This window comes from Sciurus vulgaris (assembly GCF_902686455.1).
Source record: "Sciurus vulgaris genome assembly, chromosome: 18".
Classification (NCBI taxonomy): Eukaryota; Metazoa; Chordata; class Mammalia; order Rodentia; family Sciuridae; genus Sciurus; species Sciurus vulgaris.
In genome coordinates, this window is record NC_136479.1 from 36,054,432 (window position 1) to 36,074,996 (window position 20,565).

The following is a 20,565-nucleotide window of genomic DNA, read 5'->3' on the forward strand; positions in this document are numbered from 1 at the left end:
TGTGTCTCCACGTCTGGCTCAGTGGCTGCTTGGAAATGAAGGACATAGTCAGACTCTGGACTCACACGGACCTGGGTTTGAATCCTGACGATTCTCATGAGGCCCGTGACCTCGGCAAGCCGTTCAGCCACTCTCGGCCTCCTGCCCAGCTATAAAATGAGTGCTAGTTGACTTTTTCCTGCCCCAAGCCCACACCCTGGTCCAGTGTTAACATCTGCTCTGCTGCACCAGAAGCTGGGCCTCCCCTGGGCCCCGGTGGAGACCAGTCCTTCCTGGGAAGGCCCCAGGAAGTCAGCCTCTGGGCCTGCAGACCCAGCCACGCCAGCTGTCAGCTGTCCTAAGACAACAAGTGCCCAGGTGGGATCACCTGAGGACAGGCACTGGGTTCCACTGCCAGGGGCCTCGGCGTGGAGGGTGCTGTCCCCCTGCATTGTCTTCGTCTCTGTCAAAGCCTGCCTTTCACTGCTTCCCGAGGCAGGCCATGGCTGGGGGCCTTCCGCTTACTCAGGTGAACTCCTCCCAATCTGGAGAGTTCTGAGTTTGGGGTCACTAAGTCCAGTGATGAACAGAGACGAAGGACCCAGACACACACCTGCCTACCTACCTGACTTCAGATGTCCACTCCAGGAGAAAAGTGCTGACGAGGAAGGGGCGTCATTGGGTGACAGAGGGACCCAGAGGACCAATGGCAAGCTGGATCAAACACCACACCAGGGTTCAATGACCGAGCTTGGTCTCCAAGTTACCGTCATGTAAGCGGACTCCTGTTATTTTTAGAAAATATTCCCTGAAATATTTAGGGATAAATGGTGTATGTGACTTTCTCTCGAATGGCTTAGTAAAAAATGCGTGTTTGTGCGCACCCTAGATCCACTGATCCCCACTTACAGGCACCGGCTGTGGGTGAGAGGGAAGGAGAGAAGGAGGAACGGGAAACCAGGTAAGAGGTTCGCTGTGGAACCCTGGCTGAGGAGTATGCACACTAGTTTTATTTTTAAAACATCTCCATAAATTTGAAATCATTTAAAAATAAAGTTCTTTTTCTTTTCTTTTCTAAAAAACAACACCCTCCAAACCTCAACTTATTTTGTCTTTTATATCAGGTGTTACTTGTCTGGAGATTTTCCATTTTAAGCCTGACCTTTCCTGCTTCAGGTGGAGACAGACCATACAGGATTCTGTGGTTGTGTCTCCAGCAGGTTCTCCTGAAGCTGGGGACAGCCGGCAGGCCATGGGGACAGCGGGCAGGCGGGCAGGATGACCGCGGGTGCCTACATAGCCTCAGCCAGGTCCCACACTGTCTGCCTGCGGACTCCAACCACAGTGCGCTGGGCCGGGGGCAGGCACGTGAGGGCAGCAGGCCAGGCTCAGGACGAGTCACCAAACACAATACAGTAAACCCTTGTTGGCTTTTACTGAACTACAGGGACGCATGAAAGGTCGTACAAACGGGTCTGATGCTGCAAAGTACGTTTCCATTTCAAAGTGTGGGGGATCAAAAAAAACCCGGAATAACCAAAATACGCGGCTGTTGGCTTCCTCCTCTTACGCGGGGCTCCATCAGGAGGCCACGTGCAGCACGGGGTCCCAGGGCGCGCCCCTGAGCGCGGGGCAGGGTTTGGTCTTGCTCAGCTTCATGATGGAGAAGAGCTGTTCGCAGATGTAGGTGCTGCCGAACATGGAGAGGACCCTGGCGCAGTGGCTGCGGAACCTGGGGTAGCCGCTGCGGAGGTGCCGGCAGAACTCGGGGACGCCCACCTTGTCGAACTTGCCCTTGAGCGCGCTGTTGCACTGCAGGTCGATGACCTCCATCTGCAGCTCCTCGCGCACGCTGTCGATGGCGGCCGCGAAGGGGCGGCTGAAGAGGCTGAGCTCGCTCTCGCAGCGCTCGAAGTCCGACAGCCGGCCCTGGAAGTCCGCCTTCAGCTGCGCGATCCTGGGGACGTAGCGGAGGCCGTCCTTGCCGTCTGCGGACACCGACCGCAGCGTGGGGAAGTGTGCCAGGTTGTTCCTCGCCAGGTGCGTCTCCCAGAGGCACAGCTTGGCCAGGAAGGCCCGGATCAGGTCGTACATCTGCGTGACCATCTGCGAATGGCCCTGGAGAGAGCTGTCCAGCGCATTCAGGTGCGTGGTCACGTCCACCAGGAAGGCCAGGTCTCTGATCCAGGCCGGGGAGCTGAGCTCGGGCACGGGTTTTCCCCGGGAGGACATGAAGGAGGCGATTTCCTCCAAGGAGTCGAAGAACCGCTTCAGCACCAGCCCGCGGCTCAGCCACTTGATCTCGGTGTGGTAGAGGAGGCTGCCGTACTGGCTGTCCAGCTCGTAGAGCAGCGTGGTGAACTCGCTGCGGTTCAGGCCCCGCGAGCATATCCAGTTCACCGAGGTCACCACCACCGCCATGACGTGCTCCATCTGCAGCTGCTGCGCGCAGACGGACTCGGGGTGAATAATGCAACGGAGGGATTTCAGGTCGGCGCCCTTGCAGGCCATGGCCACCTTGGCTTTCAGTTTGGTGACCAGTCCGTGGTTGGCGTCCACCATGGCGGGGGTGCCGGTGGAGGCCACGCTCACCAGCTTGGACCAGTCGATGTTGAACTTCCTCAGACTCTTCTCCACGCGCGAGAACACCTCGTGTCCCGACCTGGTGCCCGTCACGGGCACCGTGTCCAGCAGCTCCTCGGACACGTCGAAGTTGTCGTCGACGCCGCGGATGAAGAGGGCCAGCTGCGGGGTGTTGTTGATGTCCGTGATCTCGTCCACCGCCATGGAGTAGGCCACCAGCGAGCGCAGCTTCTCGCGAAGCTTCTGCCACAGGCCGCCGGCCAGGTCCTCGGCGGGCGGCTCCGCGGCGGCGGGCGGCCCGGGCTCGGCCGAGCCCAGCAGGTACCTGCGCAGCCCGCGCTTGAGCTCGCGCAGCTTCTCGTCGCGCACGTGCGCCGTGTACTGGTCGTAGTGCTTGCTGTGGTTGGTCTGGTAGTGGCGCCGCAGGTTGTACTCCTTGGACACCGACATGCTCTGCTTGCAGATCAGGCACGTGGGGATGTTCTGCTCCTCCACGAAGAAGTAGGCCCGCTCCCACTTCTCTTGAAACACGCGGCCCTCCTGGTCGATCTTCCGCTTCCCCACTTTTGACGGACAACAGTGGAGACAAACAGCAAAACGGCACCATCACCAACGAGGGCAACGTGGCCCGGTGGGCGGGCGCTGATCCGGAGGACACGCCCCTGCGGAGGGCCACGAGCCGCCAGAGTGGATGCCGCTGTGCCAGCCCGAGTCTCTTAAGAAAACTTGGGGGCGGGTTTCTGTGAAATTGTGTGTGTGTGTGTGTGTTTGTGGTGCTGGGATTGAACCCAGGGATGATTTACCACTGAGCTGCATCTCTAGTTCTTTTTATTTTGAGACAGGGCCTTGCTAAATTGCTAAGGCTGGCCTCAAATTTGAAATCCTCCTGCCTCCGTCTCCCAAATTGCTGGGATTATAGGTGTGCCCCACCACATCTGGCTGATTCTTTTCTTTTCTTTTTCTTTCTTTTAATACAAAGTCTTGCTAAATTTCTGAGGCTGGCCTTGGACTTGTGATCCTCCTACCACAGCCTCTCAAGTAGCTGGCATCAGAGGCATGTGCCAATGAGCCTGCCTGTTTACATTTTAACATATGCTTTCTCAGCTGAGCCCCAAGAGAACTCAGATCTAACAGAGGCAGGAACAAGTGCAGGAGGCAGGTGATTTACCAGAGGACGCAGGTGACGGTCATAGACCCGAGGGGCTTGTGCAGTGCCTGTGCTCCGTGTGGGTCAGTGCTTAAATCCTGGAGCCCGGCTCAGGCAGGTGAGCAAGGTGCTTGCGGGGAGTGCAAGTTAGAGGCACGAGGCAAGCGGTGGGGGCTGAGGGCTGGGAGGGGAGAGGACAGGACAGGAGGGGTGGACGGTGTTCTGGGTGGTGGGGTTGTCCTGATGTGAGATGCGGTGAGAGCTGTCCACTCTGAAGGTGACCAAGGTGACGGAGCCCACCTCTGAAGCTGCCAAACTGCAGTGAACTCATTTAACATGAGCAAATTTTTTTGGGGTGGAGCTGGGGACGGGAGCCAGGGCCCAGCACAGGCTGGGCAGGTGCTCAGCCACTGAGCCACCGTGAGTCGACTGGATGGTGTGTAAATGGCCCTCAGTAAAGCTGGGTGGTCACTGGGCAGCCAGAAGACCTTGAGGAGTAGGAACGTTTAAACATGCTCTGGCTGTCGAAGTGTAAATCAGGAGGCTCCTGGGGGACTCGAACTCTTCAGAGCCTCCCTGCATCTCCTGCTTGACCACCCTATAGGTCACTGACTTCCCTGCCAGGGTTACAGGGGACATTAAAATATTTAGTGCAGGGCCGGTGGCGCAGGCCTGCATCCCAAAGGCTGAGGCAGGAGGATGGTGAGTTTGGAGCCAGCCTCAGCAATGGCGAGGCCCTTAGCAGCTCAGTGAGACCCGGTCTCTAAACAAAGTAGAAACAGGGCTGGGGTGGGGCTCATGGTCGAGGGCCCCTGGGTTCGATCTCTGGTACCTTAAAAAAAATTAGCAAGCCGGGCGGGGGTGCGGCTCCATGGCGCTGTCCTTGTCCAGCAAGGAGGCCCCAAGCGCCATCCCTGGAACAGGGGCAAGTAAAAGACACCGCCGCAGAGCAGCCCACGGTGCTGTCGGGACAGGGGTCCAACTTGACCGTGGACGGGCAGGCAGCCCCTTTGCGAGGCCATCCCTGCTGGAGCACCAGAGGTCGCGCCGGGTGGCCTGGCTCACCTGGGTGATCGCTGGCCTGCAGGGCAGATGCGCAGCAAAGGAGGGAGCAGCGCTCCAGGGGCTGCACCAGGAGGCACGATGGAGAGTGGACCCCAGGCTGCCGGGCAGCCAAGCAGAGACCCCGCCAGTGCCCCAGCCCCTCCTCTGTGCAGAACACTCACCATTACTGAGCTCCAGCCCGGGCAGCGGTCTGGAGAGAGAGGGAAGACGGCGGTGAGGGGCGGCGGGAGCACGGGGCCCCTCCCGCCCCTGCCCAGGGCCTGCACGCGGGGCGCAGCCCAAGGGGACGCCGAGCAGGTGGCAAAGTGCCGGCCTGGCCCACCCCAGCGCTCCGGGCTGCCCCTGCAACCCCGCGGTCCCCTGCCCAGCGGGGCCTCCGCCCACCTAATGACTGTGAATTTGATGAAGTCTGCGGCCTCCAGGATCCGCCTCATGGAGGTGATCTCCAGGTACCCGGGGGCTTTGAACACCACGCCCGGGGGCATGCCGTCGATGACCACGCAGCCTGGGTTGAAGGTGATCTTCCTGTAGGGAACTTTCACAGGGAAGTCCACGCCGATCGCTTCACCTGTGAAAGACCACCGTAAGACCGGAGGGGCCTCACTCTTCCCAAACCACGTCCCACCTTTCTCGGGGGGTGGGAGTGGGTGGGTACTGGGGACTGAACACGGGGCACTCCAACACTGAGCTGCACCCCCGGTCCTTCTTCTTTTTTTTTTTTTTTTTTTTTTTGTGGTGCTGGGGATTGAACCCAGGACTTTGTGCTTGCAAGGCAAGCACTCTACCAACTGAGCTATCTCCCCAGCCCTTTATTATTTTTTAGACAGGGTCTAAATTGCTGAGGCTGGCCTCCAACTTGCAATCCTCCTGCCTCAGCCTCTCCTGTTGCTGGGATTACAGGCGTGTATCACCCGGCACACCATCCTTTATCTTTAATGTCAGGATTTAAAACTCATCCTCCTTGGTGATCAGCTATTGCTACTTTATTTTCCAGTGGTACATGTCAAAGCTGCTTGGTGAAAATACACCCAGGCTGGGATATAGCTTGGTTTAGAATGTGCAAAGGTCCCTGTCCTCAATTCCCAGCACAAGAAAACAACACCATCCACGACAACACAAAGATTACATGAATAGTGTGAATCTACATCGTGTACAACCATAGGAATGAAAAGTATACCCCATTTGTGTACAATGAATCAAAATGCAGTCTGTAAAAATTAAAAAAAATTAATAAAAAAAAGAAAAAGAAATAAAGTTCACCTTGGAGTTTGTGACTGTATTAAAAAAAAAAAAAAAAAAAAAAAAAAGAAGAAGAACTGGCAGTATAGCTCATGGTAAAGTGCCCTTGGATGCAATCCCTAGTATCAGAACAAATGAAATGCAGTTAAGTCTATGATGGTTGTATCAAGATTGAATATGGACAGATTCTATTTTCTTGTAACTATTCTCTAAACGATATAGTGCAATGACTATTTACCCAGGTTTTATAATGTATTCGATATTGTGGTCATCTAGAGATGACTTAAAGTATATGGGAGGATGTGTGAAAGATATACGCAAATATTACATCATTTTACAGAAGACCTTCAGCATACTTGGTTTCTGGAATTCTTGGGGAATCCTGAAACCATTCCCCTGTGGCTAACAAGGGACAATTGAGTCAAAATTAATCATCATCTCCTTTAAAAAAAAAAAGAAAAAGAAAAGAATCCTGACTAATTTGATCATAGCTTTTTCACAGAAAGACTGATTTCTCATAAGACTTTCTTTTAAAGAGAAGTATTCAAGCACAGAAATTGTTGATATGAATACTTACCAAATTTTCGGCTAAAGAGGTCATTGACTTGTTCTCGTAACTGTTTGGTCTTTTCAATGCTTGATAATTTTTCCTTCTCATTATCTAAAAATAATTAAGAAATAAGCCAGAGTTAGTATTTTTCCCCAAGAAAACTGCAAAGAAAATGCCTGTTAGCACTTCAACTGATTTAGTGCTCAGTTTCTTTCACCACTAATCAAGCATATTGGAAATTTGTAAATAAAGCCATTAGAGACAACAGAGAATTTCCCAGACTATAGTCCTGTGTAAACATACTCCATACTACTTTTAGGGAATATTTTCAATGTCACACAAGACAAGGATGTGAGCTTTCAACACCAGTCTTCAGCAATAGAAATCTTAAGTCATAGAAATTGTAGCCAAAGCAATACAACAAGAAAAAGAGATAGTAGGACTAGAAGAGACTATTTCTCAGTATTTTAACATTTCATTCTATTTGATTTTGAATAACTAAAACAATCGCATAGTTTAAACTTCAAGAGGCATAAAATAACATATAGGAATCCCTTCCTCAGTTCTCAGTTTCCCACCCTAGAGGAGCTGTTGTTAGAGTCTTTGGTATTTTCCAGATATATCTTACAACACATTTAGAACAGAAGATTACTAACAATGGGCAGTAAGACAATTACACTTCTTTGGCCAATTCCAATTCAATGACAGCTGAGTCCTTAAAGTTCCTGCCCTGAGAATGGATTTTCCAGGTGATGCCTCGGCTTGGCTGGGAGAGGCTACAGTCTCACTAACCATGATAATGTGCACATGCTTGGTGTGTGGCAACCCGCAGTGGATTCTATGTTCCTGAACTGTCATTCCATAGTTGTCAGGGTGGACTAATAAGCAGAAATCAACAGCTCCAAAAGACTAACCTGTGTCATAAAGCAGTGAGGACAGAACAGAGGATACGATACAAATCATGATAAAGTTAAATAAATGTCTCTACCTGGAATTGTCACCTGCACAATCTTAAGATCTTCAACACCAGCTGCAGAATTTGTAATACTGGACGAATTTGCATTTCCTTAAAACAGAAATTGAAGTTTAGAATTCACAGAAAACAATGCCATTTCTCCTCCAAAAATATGAAAGTGTTGCTTCGATCAGAAGTCCAAACTTGATTTTTGTGTGTGTGGTAATGGGGATTGAAATCTACCACTGAGCTACACCCAAGGCCCTTTTATTTTTGAGACAGGGTCTTGCTAAGGCTGGCCTTGGACTCGCAATCCTCCTGCCTCAGCCTCCTGAGTTGCTGGGATTACAGGTGTGCGCCACTATGCCTGGCTACAGTGTTGCTTTTAAAATTGCCCAAATCGAAGTATAAAGAGTGCATAAAAGTTGGCAGTTAATCCAATAACAACCCTAACCTTACAAATGACTGCGGACACCTTTCCTCAATGGTCCATGCTGCGACTCCCTAAAACTCTCACTTTATGTCGACGGGATTCTTTTTGAGCAGACAGCTCACCTGCCTTTGAGGCTGGTTCACAACTCCTCGTGGGCTTATAGTCCACAGGTTATCAGAATAGCCCTTGTCAGGCAAAAGGCCAGAGCACCTACAAGGAATGTCCAGTGCTTCAGCCCTCTGCAAGACGCGTGCCCAGCAGGGGCTGAGTTAGCTAGCAAATAACTCATGGCTGATCTAGAACTGAAGGATGCTCAGGCCTGGGCTCGCTATACAGCTGTGATGCCCCCAAAGGACACAGTGCAACACACAGGCTGCCTTGAGGGATATTTCCTATGGGCCACCATTTAAATCAGGGCTGGGAGTTGAGACATGGCTCAGTGGTAGGGCCTTGCTTAGCAAGCTCAAGGCCCTGGGTTCCATCCCCAACAACTGCAAAGAAATGAAAAATGATGAATAAACAAACAAGTGCAGGACTTGGATTCTAACATTCAATTTTTTCCTTACATTCTTAAAATTACGTTAAGGAAATACCCACGTCAGAAGGTGTGCGGACCAACTGTGATTTATCTGCGCAGTGGAATATTATTCAGCCTTAAAAAGGAATAAAGTAAAAAAAAAAAAAAAAACAGGAGGGAGGAAGTCTGGACACAGGGTACCAGGTGGACGAGCTCTGAGGACATTAAGTGACAGCAGACAGACACACTGCACAGCTACACTCACACGGGAAATCTAGGGTAGTGAGATTTAGACTGAGAACCCGGCTGGAGGCCTTGGGGGCTCGGCAGGGGCACAGGGCCCCTGCTTCCTGGGGACGCGTCCTCCTCGGGTGAGAGGGCGGCAGGCCTCAAGGCATCATGGGTCTCAGGAGGGTCGGGTCGGGGACCCCCTGACGGGATGGAAGCCGGCCCGCAGACGTCAGGCGCAAGGAGCAGGCACAGCCGTCCGCACGGCGGGCACCTGGGGGGGGCCGCCGCCTGCCTGGGGAGGCAGCATCCTGGCACACGCCGCCTGCCCTCCAGCCTGCCTCCCCGTCCAGGGCCAGTGCCAAGGCACATGGCCTGACTGCTGTCCCCGGGTGTGGCCACCCCGCACCTGCCTGTCTCAGCGTCCCCCTCCCTCCCTGTGGACCCTCTTGGACAGAAGGAGACCACACGCGCGAGGGGACAGGACGGGGCTCTGGCAGCTCACCTTCCACCTTCACGTCACCCTTAGGGTCCCCGTTTGTGTCCGCACAGGCCGGCCAGGTGGACTCTTGAAAAGAAAATTTCTAAAGTGACATTCCTGATTTAGGGACCTCCTGGCCTTCCGACGGCCCGCAGCCTGGCCAGCGGGGCTTCCCGGGCACCTCAAAGATCTCCCTGCCTCCTGATGACCGGGGAAAGGCCGCTGTGTGAGGGGCAGGCACAGCCGTCCCCACGGCGGGCTTCAGAGGGGCTGCTCTGACAGGGGCGAGGGGACGTGCAGGACGGTCACACGTCCCCACGAGCAGGGACGCCGGGTCCTCTGCGCAGGGCAGTGGGCTTCGCGCAGAGCGTCCTGGGCGTCAGACGCAGCTACCAGGACAAGGCCAGCGTGGGCTTTGGAGGGCGGCCCCTCCCGTCCTGCCCGTGACCCTGGGCAGTTCCCAGGCATCATGTCCCCAAGGGTCATCGAGCTGTCCACTCCGGCTCCCCCCTCGGCTCCACTGCCGTATCTCCTTTGTCAGAGGCCATGGCGGCGCTGCTCCGTCCCACTTTGAGTGGTTAGGAAGTGTTTGGAAGGAAGAGGCAGCGCGAGGGGTCAGTGGGGGGCTGATGTTCCGCGGGTCAGTTCCTTCACGGATGTCGGCTTTGAAAGACTCCCGTTCTGCAGAGATCGTTACTAGCCCAGTGCCTTGGGGCGTCCGTTCACAGCAGAACTGAATCAGTTTGGGCTTTTTCCTTTTATTTTTTTATTTCAAAATGGTTACAAAATCCCCAGCAACTTGGGAGGCTGAGGCAGGAGGATCACATGTTGAAGGCCAACCTCAGCAACTTAGTGAGACCCCCCACCTCTCAAAATTAAAGATAAAAAGGGTTGGGGATGTGCTCAGTGGGAAAGCACCCCTGGGGTCAGTCCCCAGTACAAAAAAAATCACAGAATCACAAGAAGCTACAAATGCAGCGTGGAAAGGGCTGGGACGAAGCTCGGTGGTAGAGCTCCTGCCCCGCATGCGGGGACCCTGGGTTGGATCCCCAGCACCACAAAAAAAGACAAAAGAAAAGAAAGCAGCACAGAGAGGTCCCAGGTTTCACCCGCGTCCCGGGGTGACGGGTCGCCTGCCTATATCACAGCCCCGATCCACAGGGTTGGGTGCTGACCCGTCTGTCTCCAAAGGACGGGTGCGGCCTGCGGCCAGTTTTGCTGAAAGGAGCCGGCTCCTGACCTCCCCCAGGTGGAGCCTCTCTGACGGGGCGCCCACCCCTTAGTCTGTGGGGCTCTCGCCCAGAGAAACCGAAAAGCAGCCTGGGCACCGCCCCAGGGTCACGGCAGCCGAGGGCAGAGGCAAGTGCCGGGTGATCACAAGGCTGCCAAGGTCACCGGGCAGAGACGGGCTGCTGGGCCGAGGGGCGGGAGGGAGGCTGGGCTGGCCGGCGGTGGCCCCGGGAACACCCGGAGCCGAGGCGAGGATCCAAGGCAGCGGGAGGAGGACCGGGTGTGGCAGAGACACAGGGAAGATGGGGCTGGAAGGAGGCGGGTGGGCCGGGAACGGGCAGCAGAAGGACGGATGGGAACTGAGCCCAAACAGAGGGGCCGTCGCCCGGTGGACGAGGAGAGGGAGCAGTGGAAACAGGGCAGCGAAGGAAGCTGAGCAGGGAGGGGGAGTGGGGAGGCGGGAGGAGAGACGGGTGCCCTGCACTCAGGACGCTGCCAGGGTGAACCCAACGGCCACCTGGAACAAGGGTGCTGACGGGAACAAAAAAGAGCCAGCGCGCTGTTTGTGAATACCGCGGACCTTAAAAAGCAGAAAACGCTTCACCTTCCTGACCTTCCGTCGGTGAGTCCATCTCCATATCTTCACTGCCTGTGGAAGGACAGTGGCTTTCTGAAAGGAGAGAGAAGCAGAACGTGACCAGGGAGGAGAGGCAGCCTTAAACAGAGGATGGAAGCCAGACGCAGTGACACACACCGGTCACCCCAGGACGCAGGAGGCCGAGGCAGGAGGATGGCAAGTCTGAGGCCAGCCTCAACAACTTAGTGAGATACTTGTCTCCAAACTAAGAAATAGAAAGGGATGGGGATGTGGCTCAGTGGTCAAGTGTCCTGGGGTTCAGTCCCCAGTACCAAAAAATAAGAGAGAGAGTGGATTAAGCAGTTAAGTGGGAAGTATTTTGGAACACACAAAAGAATATTTCAGAACATCAAGTGAAATACGCCCCGTAATACCGCTGCCTTATGGATTTAGGTGAGATCAGACCTATCTCCTTTTTGGTAACGGGGATTGAACCCAGGGGCACTTAAGCACTGAGCCACATCCCCAGCCCTTTTTATATTTGATTTTGAGACAGGGTCTCACTGAGTTGCTCAGGACCTCACCAAGTTGCTGAGGCTGGCTTTGAACTCATGATCCTCCTGCCTCAGCCTCCTGAGTAGCTGGGATTATAGGCGTGTGCTGCAGCTCCTGGCTCACCCTATCTCTTAACTAAGTTCTTCTACCCTGCACAGCAGCATGCTGGATCCTAGGTCAATGAACATGGATCTTTATTCCTTTCTGCCTGCCTTTCAGATGGGAGGCAATGGTGGCTTAGCACTGCGCAGACCATCTGCAGAAGCAAGCAGTCCCGAAGCAGCAATACCTTGCACGTGATATTGACCGTAACTGGGATCCTCCGCATCCTCCGATTCCTTCTTGATTGACACAGCTTCTGCCTGCAGTGAAATCCCTTTGAATGCGACAGAAGTCACAAAATTAGGTGGAGGTCAAAGCCATCTTTTTTTTTTTTTTAGATTTTATTGCCACATTGTAACTATACATACACTTTAGTGAGACTCACCATCAAACACTTGTGGGCTGGGCTGTGGCTCAGTGGTAGAGCACTTGCCTAGCACATGTGAGGCACTGGGTTTGATCCTCAGCACCACATATAAATAAATAAGTATCCATTGACAACTAAAAAATATCAAAAAACAGAAATCCTTGTGCACGCACACAGTATAATCCGCTGGGTCTTCATTTTTGAAGACTCCTAAGTCACGTACAACACGCTGAGAAAATGGGTGTGCTTTTCCCTTGTCAATCCGTCTTTTGTGACTGATGCTTCAGCCATGAAACTAGTGATGAGAAAGGTATTTCCTCCCTCCCCGACATCCTGGTCTGAATTCTCTTTCATTTCAAACGTGCACAGTATTTGTGATATTTTATAACAAACTTTCATTTAAGCATGTAAGTTCCAAGTTGATCAGACACTAACAATTCTAATAAAAGCAGCTGATAAACTAGCTGTGCTGTCAAGAATTCCTTTTTCATTAACCAGGAACCTGAGACCCAATGTGACCGTCACAATTGTGAGATGCTGACAGAACCGAGTTCCCCTCAGTCTCTGTCAAAGCGAGAGAGGAGGCGGGGAGGGCGGTTCAGGACTGGAGGCTGTCGATAACCCAGCACAAACATCACAGGAGGAAAGACTGACGGATGGCCGGCTCTCAGCAGCCTGAGGGCCTGGGGCAACTTGCTGCCCTGCGGAACCCACGGTGGAAAGTTCTAGATATTAACAGGGAACAGGTTTCTGTTCAATAGAAGCACATCTCCAAAGAGAGGCCCAAGTCCAGGCAGGTGGGAAGGGAGGTGGCAGCAGAGGTGGGCCAGGGTCCCTCAGGGCCTGGGGACCTGACAAGGCCCCGTGGCCCCTCTGTCTCCTCTGGTTCTCGGGGAGTCTGTGCTGGGGCTATTCTCTGTGACCGCCCTGGACGCAGGCAGAATGTCTGAGCTCTGCAAAGCCAGCGGCCAGTGGCCAGGGCAGAGCTGGAGGCCGTGCGGCCGGGAGGTCGGCTGGCTGCGTTCTGCCTTTGGCCTGCGTCCCCACTGATTCCACCAGAGCCATGGCTGTGGTCTGGGTCTCCAGGGTCCTCCAAAGCCCAGGTGTCAAGGCATGGCCCCGGGGGAGCCCCTGGAGGTGGTAGGCCTGGAGCGGGGCCGGCTGGGGGCCTGTAGGGCCCGGGGTGCCCTGGGGGTGGCCCGTGCTCCTCCACACTCCTGCGTCCTGCTGCGAGACCAGCAGTTTCCCCGTCACACCCTGGGACAGTCGCCCTGCCAAGGCCGATGATTGTGAACCCAAATCTTCAGAACCGTGCACCAGAACAGACCCCTTCTTCTTAGGAATCGAGTATATCTGGTGTTTTGTGACGTCCCTGGGGGGACGCACCTGCTCCAGACTCAGGTGAAGAGGGAGCAGAGCCCAGGCAGCGTGTGGACAGGGACGTGAGGGTGAGGGCCCTACTCTCGGAGGAAGGACGCTCGACGATGGTGGGGGCATCAGGCCAGGGACACGGTTCCCTGTGTCCCTCCTGGGGATGGCGGCTGAGCTGGAGGCACGCCTGCACCCCTGGGGGAAGCTGGCCTCTGACCTCCTTTACTCCCGCTGAGCTCTGCGTTCTCCTGCTTTCTCTCTTTTCTCCTCCTCCTCCTCCTTTTTTTGGTACTGGGGGTGGAACTCAGGGGCGCTTCACCACCGAGCCACACCCCAGCCTCTTTCTGTATTTTTTTTAAAGACAGGGTCTCCCTGAATTGCTTAGGGCCTCGCTTTGCTGAGGCTGGCTTTGAAATCGTGATCCTCCTGCCTCAGCCTCCTGAGCTGCTGCGCCTGGCTTGGTTTCCTTTTCCTGAGGAGTGGGGCGAGGCGGGGTGAGGGCCTCTCCTGGTCCATCGGAAGGGGCTTTGCACTGTGCACTGACACAGGAACGCACCTAAACCGCAGAACACTTAGAAGTGCCAGGCGGGAGCAGCAAGGTAAGATCCATCCAGGTGCGAAGACCTGCCCGTGTGAATGGAGCACTCGGGACGGCGCTCATCGACACTCGGGCTTCGTCCAAACCGACCGGGCGAGAGCTGCCCCCATCACGTCCCCTGACCACACGGGGTGGTGCTGACGGGCCCACAGGCTCCCTTCCAGATGCCCGTGTGTCACAGGCCGAGTGTCCGAAATCCGACCTCCCAAGTCCTGAGCCTGGGGGGAGCTGACGACAGGACGGGCCACGCGGGAAACAGGCGTCCGAGGACGCCTCCGCCACACACGGAGCTGCTCACGGGACGAAGCGCCCGTCGTGTCTGGCCTTTGCTCCTGTCCCACGAGGTCCCCCTCCATCTCTCTCACACACACATACCCTAAAATCCAACAAAATCTGAAACTCCTGTGGTCCCGAGCTTTCCCGGTGAGGGACACTCACTGGATTGTGCAAATGAGCCCCGGTCAAGCTGCCGGGTGCCTCCGCCCCGTCCGGCCTCCGGCAGTAAAACAGAAGGGGGTCCAGGGCCACCTGCCCAACCTCACTCTGAGTACGTACCGGGGTCGTCCACGGGTTCGGCTTTCACGCTGACGGCACCGCAGCTGCAGGGAGAAGAGCCCGGTCACGACAGGCCCGTGAGGGCGGCCACACCCGGACCTGCAGAGCCCGCGCCCCAGCCCCCTGCCAGGACTGCCCCCCGCTGACGAGCTCAGGGACGGGCTACCAGACTAAGGGTGCCGAGTGCAGGCGGCCTGCTGGACGGGAACCGAGCGAAACGAAGGTGGCGACGTCAGCCTTTGTGTTGTGCTCTGAGTGTCACCCCTCTGTGGCTGACGGGGACGCTCTTTACTCCTCACCTTTCACCTGGGGACAGGGCTGCTCCCTCGGCGTCGGCTACCGTCCCGTGAGCACCTGTGCGAGAAAGAAAGACTGGCTGGAACCTCTGGGCACCTGGACCCGCGGCCGACCTCGGGGGCTCCGTCGGCTGGGCCGGGCCGGGCGGAGCTGGCCTAGCACGGGGGGCGCTGGGCTCCACCCCGGGTACCGCAGAAAACGATAAAGCCTCTGCGTCCATCTAAACCAGAAACGCACACTACCGAGACCTCTGTCAGCCGAGAGCAAACGGGGAGAGGACGCCGGCCAGGGTGTCGAGGGGTGGCGGCCGGCACGAGGCCCCTCGGTCAGACCCCGCATCCTGGGCATGGGCGTGGGCAGGGGCTCTGGGGTGTGAGGAGCAGGCGGGCTGGCTTCACTCCCCCGCTGGACAGCCTTGGACAGGCGCTAACTGTCCCTCTGCCTCTGCCTCTGCCTCTGCCTCCTCACGACACTGGTGGTGCTGGGCTGGCTGTGGCTCAGGGGCAGGGCACTTGCCTGGCATGGTGCGGCCCTGGGTTCGAGTCTCAGCACCACATATACATAAATAAATAAAATAAAGGCATCGTGTCCACCTACAGCTAAAAAAATATTTTAAAAGAAAGAAAATGGAGGTTGTGGAGATGATTCAGCTCTCGAGATCCACGGGCTCCTAGAGACTTGGCCCCTGAGGAACGTCTGCAGCAGACAGGCAGAGACTCGTGTCACGGTCCCCGAGACAAGCGGGCACGGGCGACGGCAGAGCCCCCACACGGGTAGGGCAACCCAGGGTGGTCCCAGGCACGCGGGGGGAACCCGCTTCTGCAGAGCCTGCCTTTGCAGAGCGTCCTGGAACCCGTCCCTCCCAGACCCAAGGGATCACCATGCATCTGACGTGATGAGTACTGGCCCAGCCCCCCGAGCACCGAGCCGCTGCCCTTCGAGACTGGAGTCCTGGGGCGAGATGGGGTTACCTGGATGCAGGTCGCAGGGTCACTGCCCGCCCCTCCAGCCCTGCTCTAACACGGGCACGCGGGACGCACCATGGCCCCAGAGACACCGTCCTTGGCTCAGGAGAGCCTCTCACCCGGACCCAGCAGTGTGCCTGGGGCTCTGCAGCCCCACTGGGGCTGGCCAGTGGCCACCTGGGTGGACTCGGCTTGGCGTCCTGTCTGGACCTGGTCTTGTATAGACAGCTACAGGCAAGGGTCCACCTAAATCCCCAAATGGTGGCATGGGGAGGTCGGGTGGGCACGGCGGCCCTCGGATGCTGCGGTGGAGCCGCCTGAGCAGGGGGCTCCCTCCTCAGTGTGAGGCAGGGGCCCTGAGCACGTCCACATGCCTCTGGCCACTGTGGCTGGCTTCCCTGGACAGCCGACCTGGAGGCTCACTTATCTGGAGGCTCCTTCTGGGAACCGTTCCAGCCCTGCCTGGCCGCAGGGCCGGGACCTCCTGCGGCCATCCAGGCGGCTGGCAGGTCTGCTCTGCTCTTGCTAGGGGGTCTCGTCCTCCTGGACCTGCGTCACAGGCACGGGAGCGCGCCCAGATCCCCTCCCGAAGCCAGGTCACACGGGGACGCCCACGGCACACGCCTGTGGCCGGTCACAGCTCTCCTGGCCGGTGTGTCCTCCCTGGGTCCAGTCCCCTCCAGATGGCGCCCGACCCGCCCGGTCGAGGAGGAAGCAAGACATGCCCAGCGCATGTTCTACTGGGGAGAGGCGGAAGGAGCCGGTGCCCGGCGCAGCGAGGGACGCTGCCACTTACCCGGCTGGCTCTCGGGACCTAGGAAAGGTCTGCAAGGAAACCAAGACCGGTTACTGACAGCTGCAGGCAGGAGCGCGGGCACCGCGGGCACCTCGCAAGGGCGATGGGCGGGCTGGACGGCCGATTGCCGCGCAGCTGTCCGCGCGTCTCTGCGGGCCGAGGAGGGACGGGCGGGTCACCTGTTTATGACGAAGGAGATGCCCGCCTTGTGCTTCAGGATCCACCTGAGGGTGGCCAGGTCGTAGCTCTCGGGGTGCTGGAAGGCGAGTCCCTCCGGGAGGCCCCGCACGGCCACGGCCGCCGGGTCGCGCAGCATGTGCTCGTAGGGGACGGCCACCCTGGCCGAGGTCCCCAGCGCCTTCCCTAGAGGCAAGGGGACGGCCTGAGGACGCTGCACCCCGGCCTGCGCCCTCTCGGAGCTGTGGTTTGGGTGGGAGCCCCCCAGAGAGCTGCTGCCCGGGACCCGAGACACCACTGGAGGATCCGGAAGTTGGAGCCAGACACTGGCGGTGCTGGAAACGCCCAGAGGCTCCAGAAGGAGAAGCGGCCCCAGCGGCCGGCCCAGGTCGCCATGCTGACCTGGAGGGACACCTGCAGAGCTACAGGACTTCCTAGGTCTTCTCTTCTTTTTCTTTGTGGTGCTGAGGACTGTGCCCGGGCCTTGCCACGCTGGGCACGTGCCCCACAGCTGAGCCACACTCCAGGGGTCCAGGGGACGCACAGGGAGGTGGGAGAGGGCCAGGAGAACAGGGGTCCGAGTCCACGCCGGACATGTCCACACCCAGGTGGCCAGGCCCTGGGCTCTATGGGGCACTGGGAGGAAGCCTGCCCAGCACAGGGTGGGCTGGGTCGGAGGCCAGCATCTGGAGGACACTGCGGCCCTGTGCAGCCTTGCTGGTGGCTGTCCCATCCCATCCCTTGGCGACCAGAGGTCCCCCGAGGCAGGCCTTACCGTAACAGGAGCAGAAGTGGTCCCCCACCGCCTTCCGGAGAACCTCTGCCTCTCCCGAGGGCGAGGGTGCCTGTGTCCCATTGGCAGGGCAGGGGGGCTTCTCCTCGCTCAGCTCCTCCTCGAGGCCTGCCGGCAGAAGACAGGAGCGAGGTCGGGGGAGCGAGGTCAGGGGGGAGCGAGGTCAGGGGGAGCGAGGTCAGGGGGAGCGAGGTCAGGGGGAGCGAGGTCGGGGGGAGCGAGGTCAGGGGGGAGCGAGGTCAGGGGGAGCGAGGTCGGGGGGAGTGAGGTCAGGGGGAGCGAGGTCGGGGGGAGTGAGGTCAGGGGGGAGCGAGGTCAGGGGGGAGCGAGGTCAGGGGGAGCGAGGTCGGGGGGAGTGAGGTCAGGGGGAGCGAGGTCGGGGGGAGTGAGGTCAGGGGGGAGCGAGGTCAGGGGGAGCGAGGTCAGGGGGGAGCGAGGTCAGGGGGAGCGAGGTCAGGGGGAGCGAGGTCGGGGGGAGCGAGGTCAGGGGTGAGGTCAGGGGGGAGCGAGGTCAGGGTAGTGAGGTCAGGGGGGAGTGAGGTCAGGGGGAGCGAGGTCGGGGGGAGTGAGGTCAACGTGCAGGCACCCTCCCTAGCGTCCACACCACTGGTGACCAAAGCACAAGGGGAAAAGGAATAAATGAAAAAATCTTCATTTTTTTTTAAGGAGATGGTGTGGTGGTGCACACCTATGAACTCAGGGACTCCAGAGGCCGAGGCAGGAGCATCACAAGTTCAAGACCGGCCTCAGCAACTTAGTGAGACCCTGCCCCAACATACAAAATAACAAGGGCTGGGGATGTGTCTTGGGGTTAAGCGCCCAGGGTTCAATCCCTGGTACTGAAAAAGAATAGAGTTGGATATTTATGAACAGAATAACTGCACGCTGACGTTCCCTGAAAGAAACCCACTGACAAAAAGAACATACGCACTCCAACCTAGAAAGAGCGCGTAGTCTAACGGAGATCACAGCACTGCCGAGGGCCCATCCACCCGCGGACAAGAGCGACAGTACTGTGAGCGAGCCCAGCCCGCCGAGCACGGGCCACAGCCAGCGGCCACTCCAAGGCTTGGAAACTGGTTGTTTTAATCGAGATGAAGTCAGGAGGGAAACCACGAAGCCCACTGAACGGGGAAAGCTTAATGAAGGACCGATCGCCTGGCGACAAGGGATGAGCCTGTCGGGTGGTAAGCGCCAGGGCCAGCTCACGGGTCCGGAGCAGCCAAGGTGGAGGGCAGGGCGCCCCCAGCAGGCAGGATCAGAGGAGGGCATCCGGCTGAGCAGACCTCTGCAGAGAGCAGACCCCACGGCTCACCACAGACGCAGAAGGGCCCAGTCCTCGGGTGCCGGTGGAACTCTTCAGAAGCCACCAGGGCAGGACGCTGAGAGGACCTTGGGAAGCCCGCTCTGGAGCTCGCTGGGAATTCTGACGTGCTGGGGATGGGCCGGGGACCTGCGGAAGCTGCGTGCAGGGAGGCCCACGGGAACCAGGAGGCAGTGCCTCGGGCGTGGCAGGGGAGAGGGCACAGGCAGCAGGAGAGGAGCTTGTCCTCATCCAGGGCCACAGCCCGCTTGGGACCAAGGGGAAATCGTGCCCGCTGCAGAAGCATCCACAGGGTCCAGCTGCAATCCAACAGAGCGGGCAAAGAACGGCGGCCACGCTGACCACCGTCGCCTTACAGCTACCCTGACAACGTCACAAAATGTTCACCATGATGACAGTCACATATGGGTCACCCTGGTGACCGTCACACAGCAATTTCTGGAGCTACAGAGGCCTGTGCACTGCAGTTTTGTCCTAAAGTCACACGGAAGGCAAACAGCCCATGGGCGGGTCACACTGGCGAGCCTGTGATCCAGAGCACAGGGCACAGCGTGGTGCAGGCGGTTCTGCAGAGCTCTCTGGGCACGCCACGCTTCAGACGAGAAAACAGGCCGCAGAAGGCAGCAGGTGGGATCCCAGCTGTCTGGTGATTCCAACCATTCTGGCTTCCGGGTAAAGTGCGTGGTAGCTAAAGCGGAAGGATACTGACCACGCTGCCCACAGGGTCCGCTCCAAGGCCAGTAAGTGGCGGCCTGCCCCACTGCCCAGGTTTTAAGAGCAGGGAGCCAAGAACAGTCTTTGCATTTTGAAACGGTTAAAAAAAGTTCAGAAGAAAAACATTTACTCCTGGCACACAGCGGTCAAGTGAGTTCAAGTGTCAGGGTCCACCAACGCGGTTCTACTGGCCATTGATCGTCACGTCGCTTTCACACCCAAACTGCAAGACGAGTAACTGCAACCGAGACCCACAGCTGAGCTGCTGCCAGCTCCCCCCACTCTTGGCCGGCTCCTGATGTGTGGGATGACGCGTGGGGCCAAGTGAGACTCAGGGGAGAAGACGGAGTCACGAGCGGGGATCTGCTGGCAGACAGAGTCCCATCCCACAAGGTGGCAGTTCTAAACACCCCGTGAAGCCAACGGGGCACCCTAAGGGCACGAGCTACCTCCCTACGCCGAGCATGGTGCCCTGGGAAAAAGGGCATAAACAGAACAGAGCTGGCCTATCAGGGTCCCCAAGGGTCAAGGTGACCCAACAGTCACTTAACCACCCACCAAAGTGCAACTTGATCTGGCAGATTCCCCACCTGGCATGCTCAATGCTCAGGGTGAAATTCAAAAGTCAGCACCAACGTGAAGAGGCAGCAAAGTCTGCCTCCTGGTCAAGTCGCCCAGATCTCAGTTAACCCAGCCCGTTTCAGTCTAGCGGGAAGACCGCGAACGACTCAGATGTGGCAGTGATTGGAAAGGACTGGCCCAATACCGAGACTACTTAAGCCATGAGCACCGGCAATGGGTGGCGTCAGAGGACAGGCGGGGACTCCCTGCGGAGAGCTGACAGCGGAGGGGAGGAAGGGAACTGGAATTCTAGAAAGGGAAAACGATCTGAGGCCTGAAACAGGTTACAGGATGGACTTCACAGCACACAGGAAACAGCAGGAGGGGTGAGGAATGCTGCATTTCG

The 20,565-nt window shown here is 57.3% G+C and overlaps 1 protein-coding gene across 3 annotated transcripts in view; it reads right to left on the reverse strand.

The window, feature by feature from the left end:
- Positions 1 to 967: 967 nt before the first annotated feature.
- Positions 968 to 20,565, reverse strand: part of LOC306649619 (general transcription factor II-I repeat domain-containing protein 2B-like) — a 34,508-nt gene continuing 14,910 nt past the window's right edge. For 2 of the 3 annotated variants that reach the window (XM_079120729.1, XM_079120731.1), the window contains 13 exons: positions 17,543 to 17,668; positions 16,770 to 16,953; positions 16,591 to 16,619; positions 14,832 to 14,886; positions 14,533 to 14,576; positions 11,829 to 11,915; positions 11,012 to 11,077; positions 9,202 to 9,264; positions 7,552 to 7,629; positions 6,591 to 6,674; positions 5,159 to 5,342; positions 4,936 to 4,964; positions 968 to 3,125 (listed from right to left, as the gene is read on the reverse strand). In XM_079120729.1, the coding sequence (XP_078976855.1) occupies positions 1,561 to 3,125; positions 4,936 to 4,964; positions 5,159 to 5,342; positions 6,591 to 6,674; positions 7,552 to 7,629; positions 9,202 to 9,264; positions 11,012 to 11,077; positions 11,829 to 11,915; positions 14,533 to 14,576; positions 14,832 to 14,886; positions 16,591 to 16,619; positions 16,770 to 16,953; positions 17,543 to 17,668 (2,594 nt within the window). In that variant the 3' untranslated portion in view covers positions 968 to 1,560. The remainder of the gene's footprint in view (positions 3,126 to 4,935; positions 4,965 to 5,158; positions 5,343 to 6,590; positions 6,675 to 7,551; positions 7,630 to 9,201; positions 9,265 to 11,011; positions 11,078 to 11,828; positions 11,916 to 14,532; positions 14,577 to 14,831; positions 14,887 to 16,590; positions 16,620 to 16,769; positions 16,954 to 17,542; positions 17,669 to 20,565) is intronic. The other variant, XM_079120730.1, reaches the window with a different exon arrangement.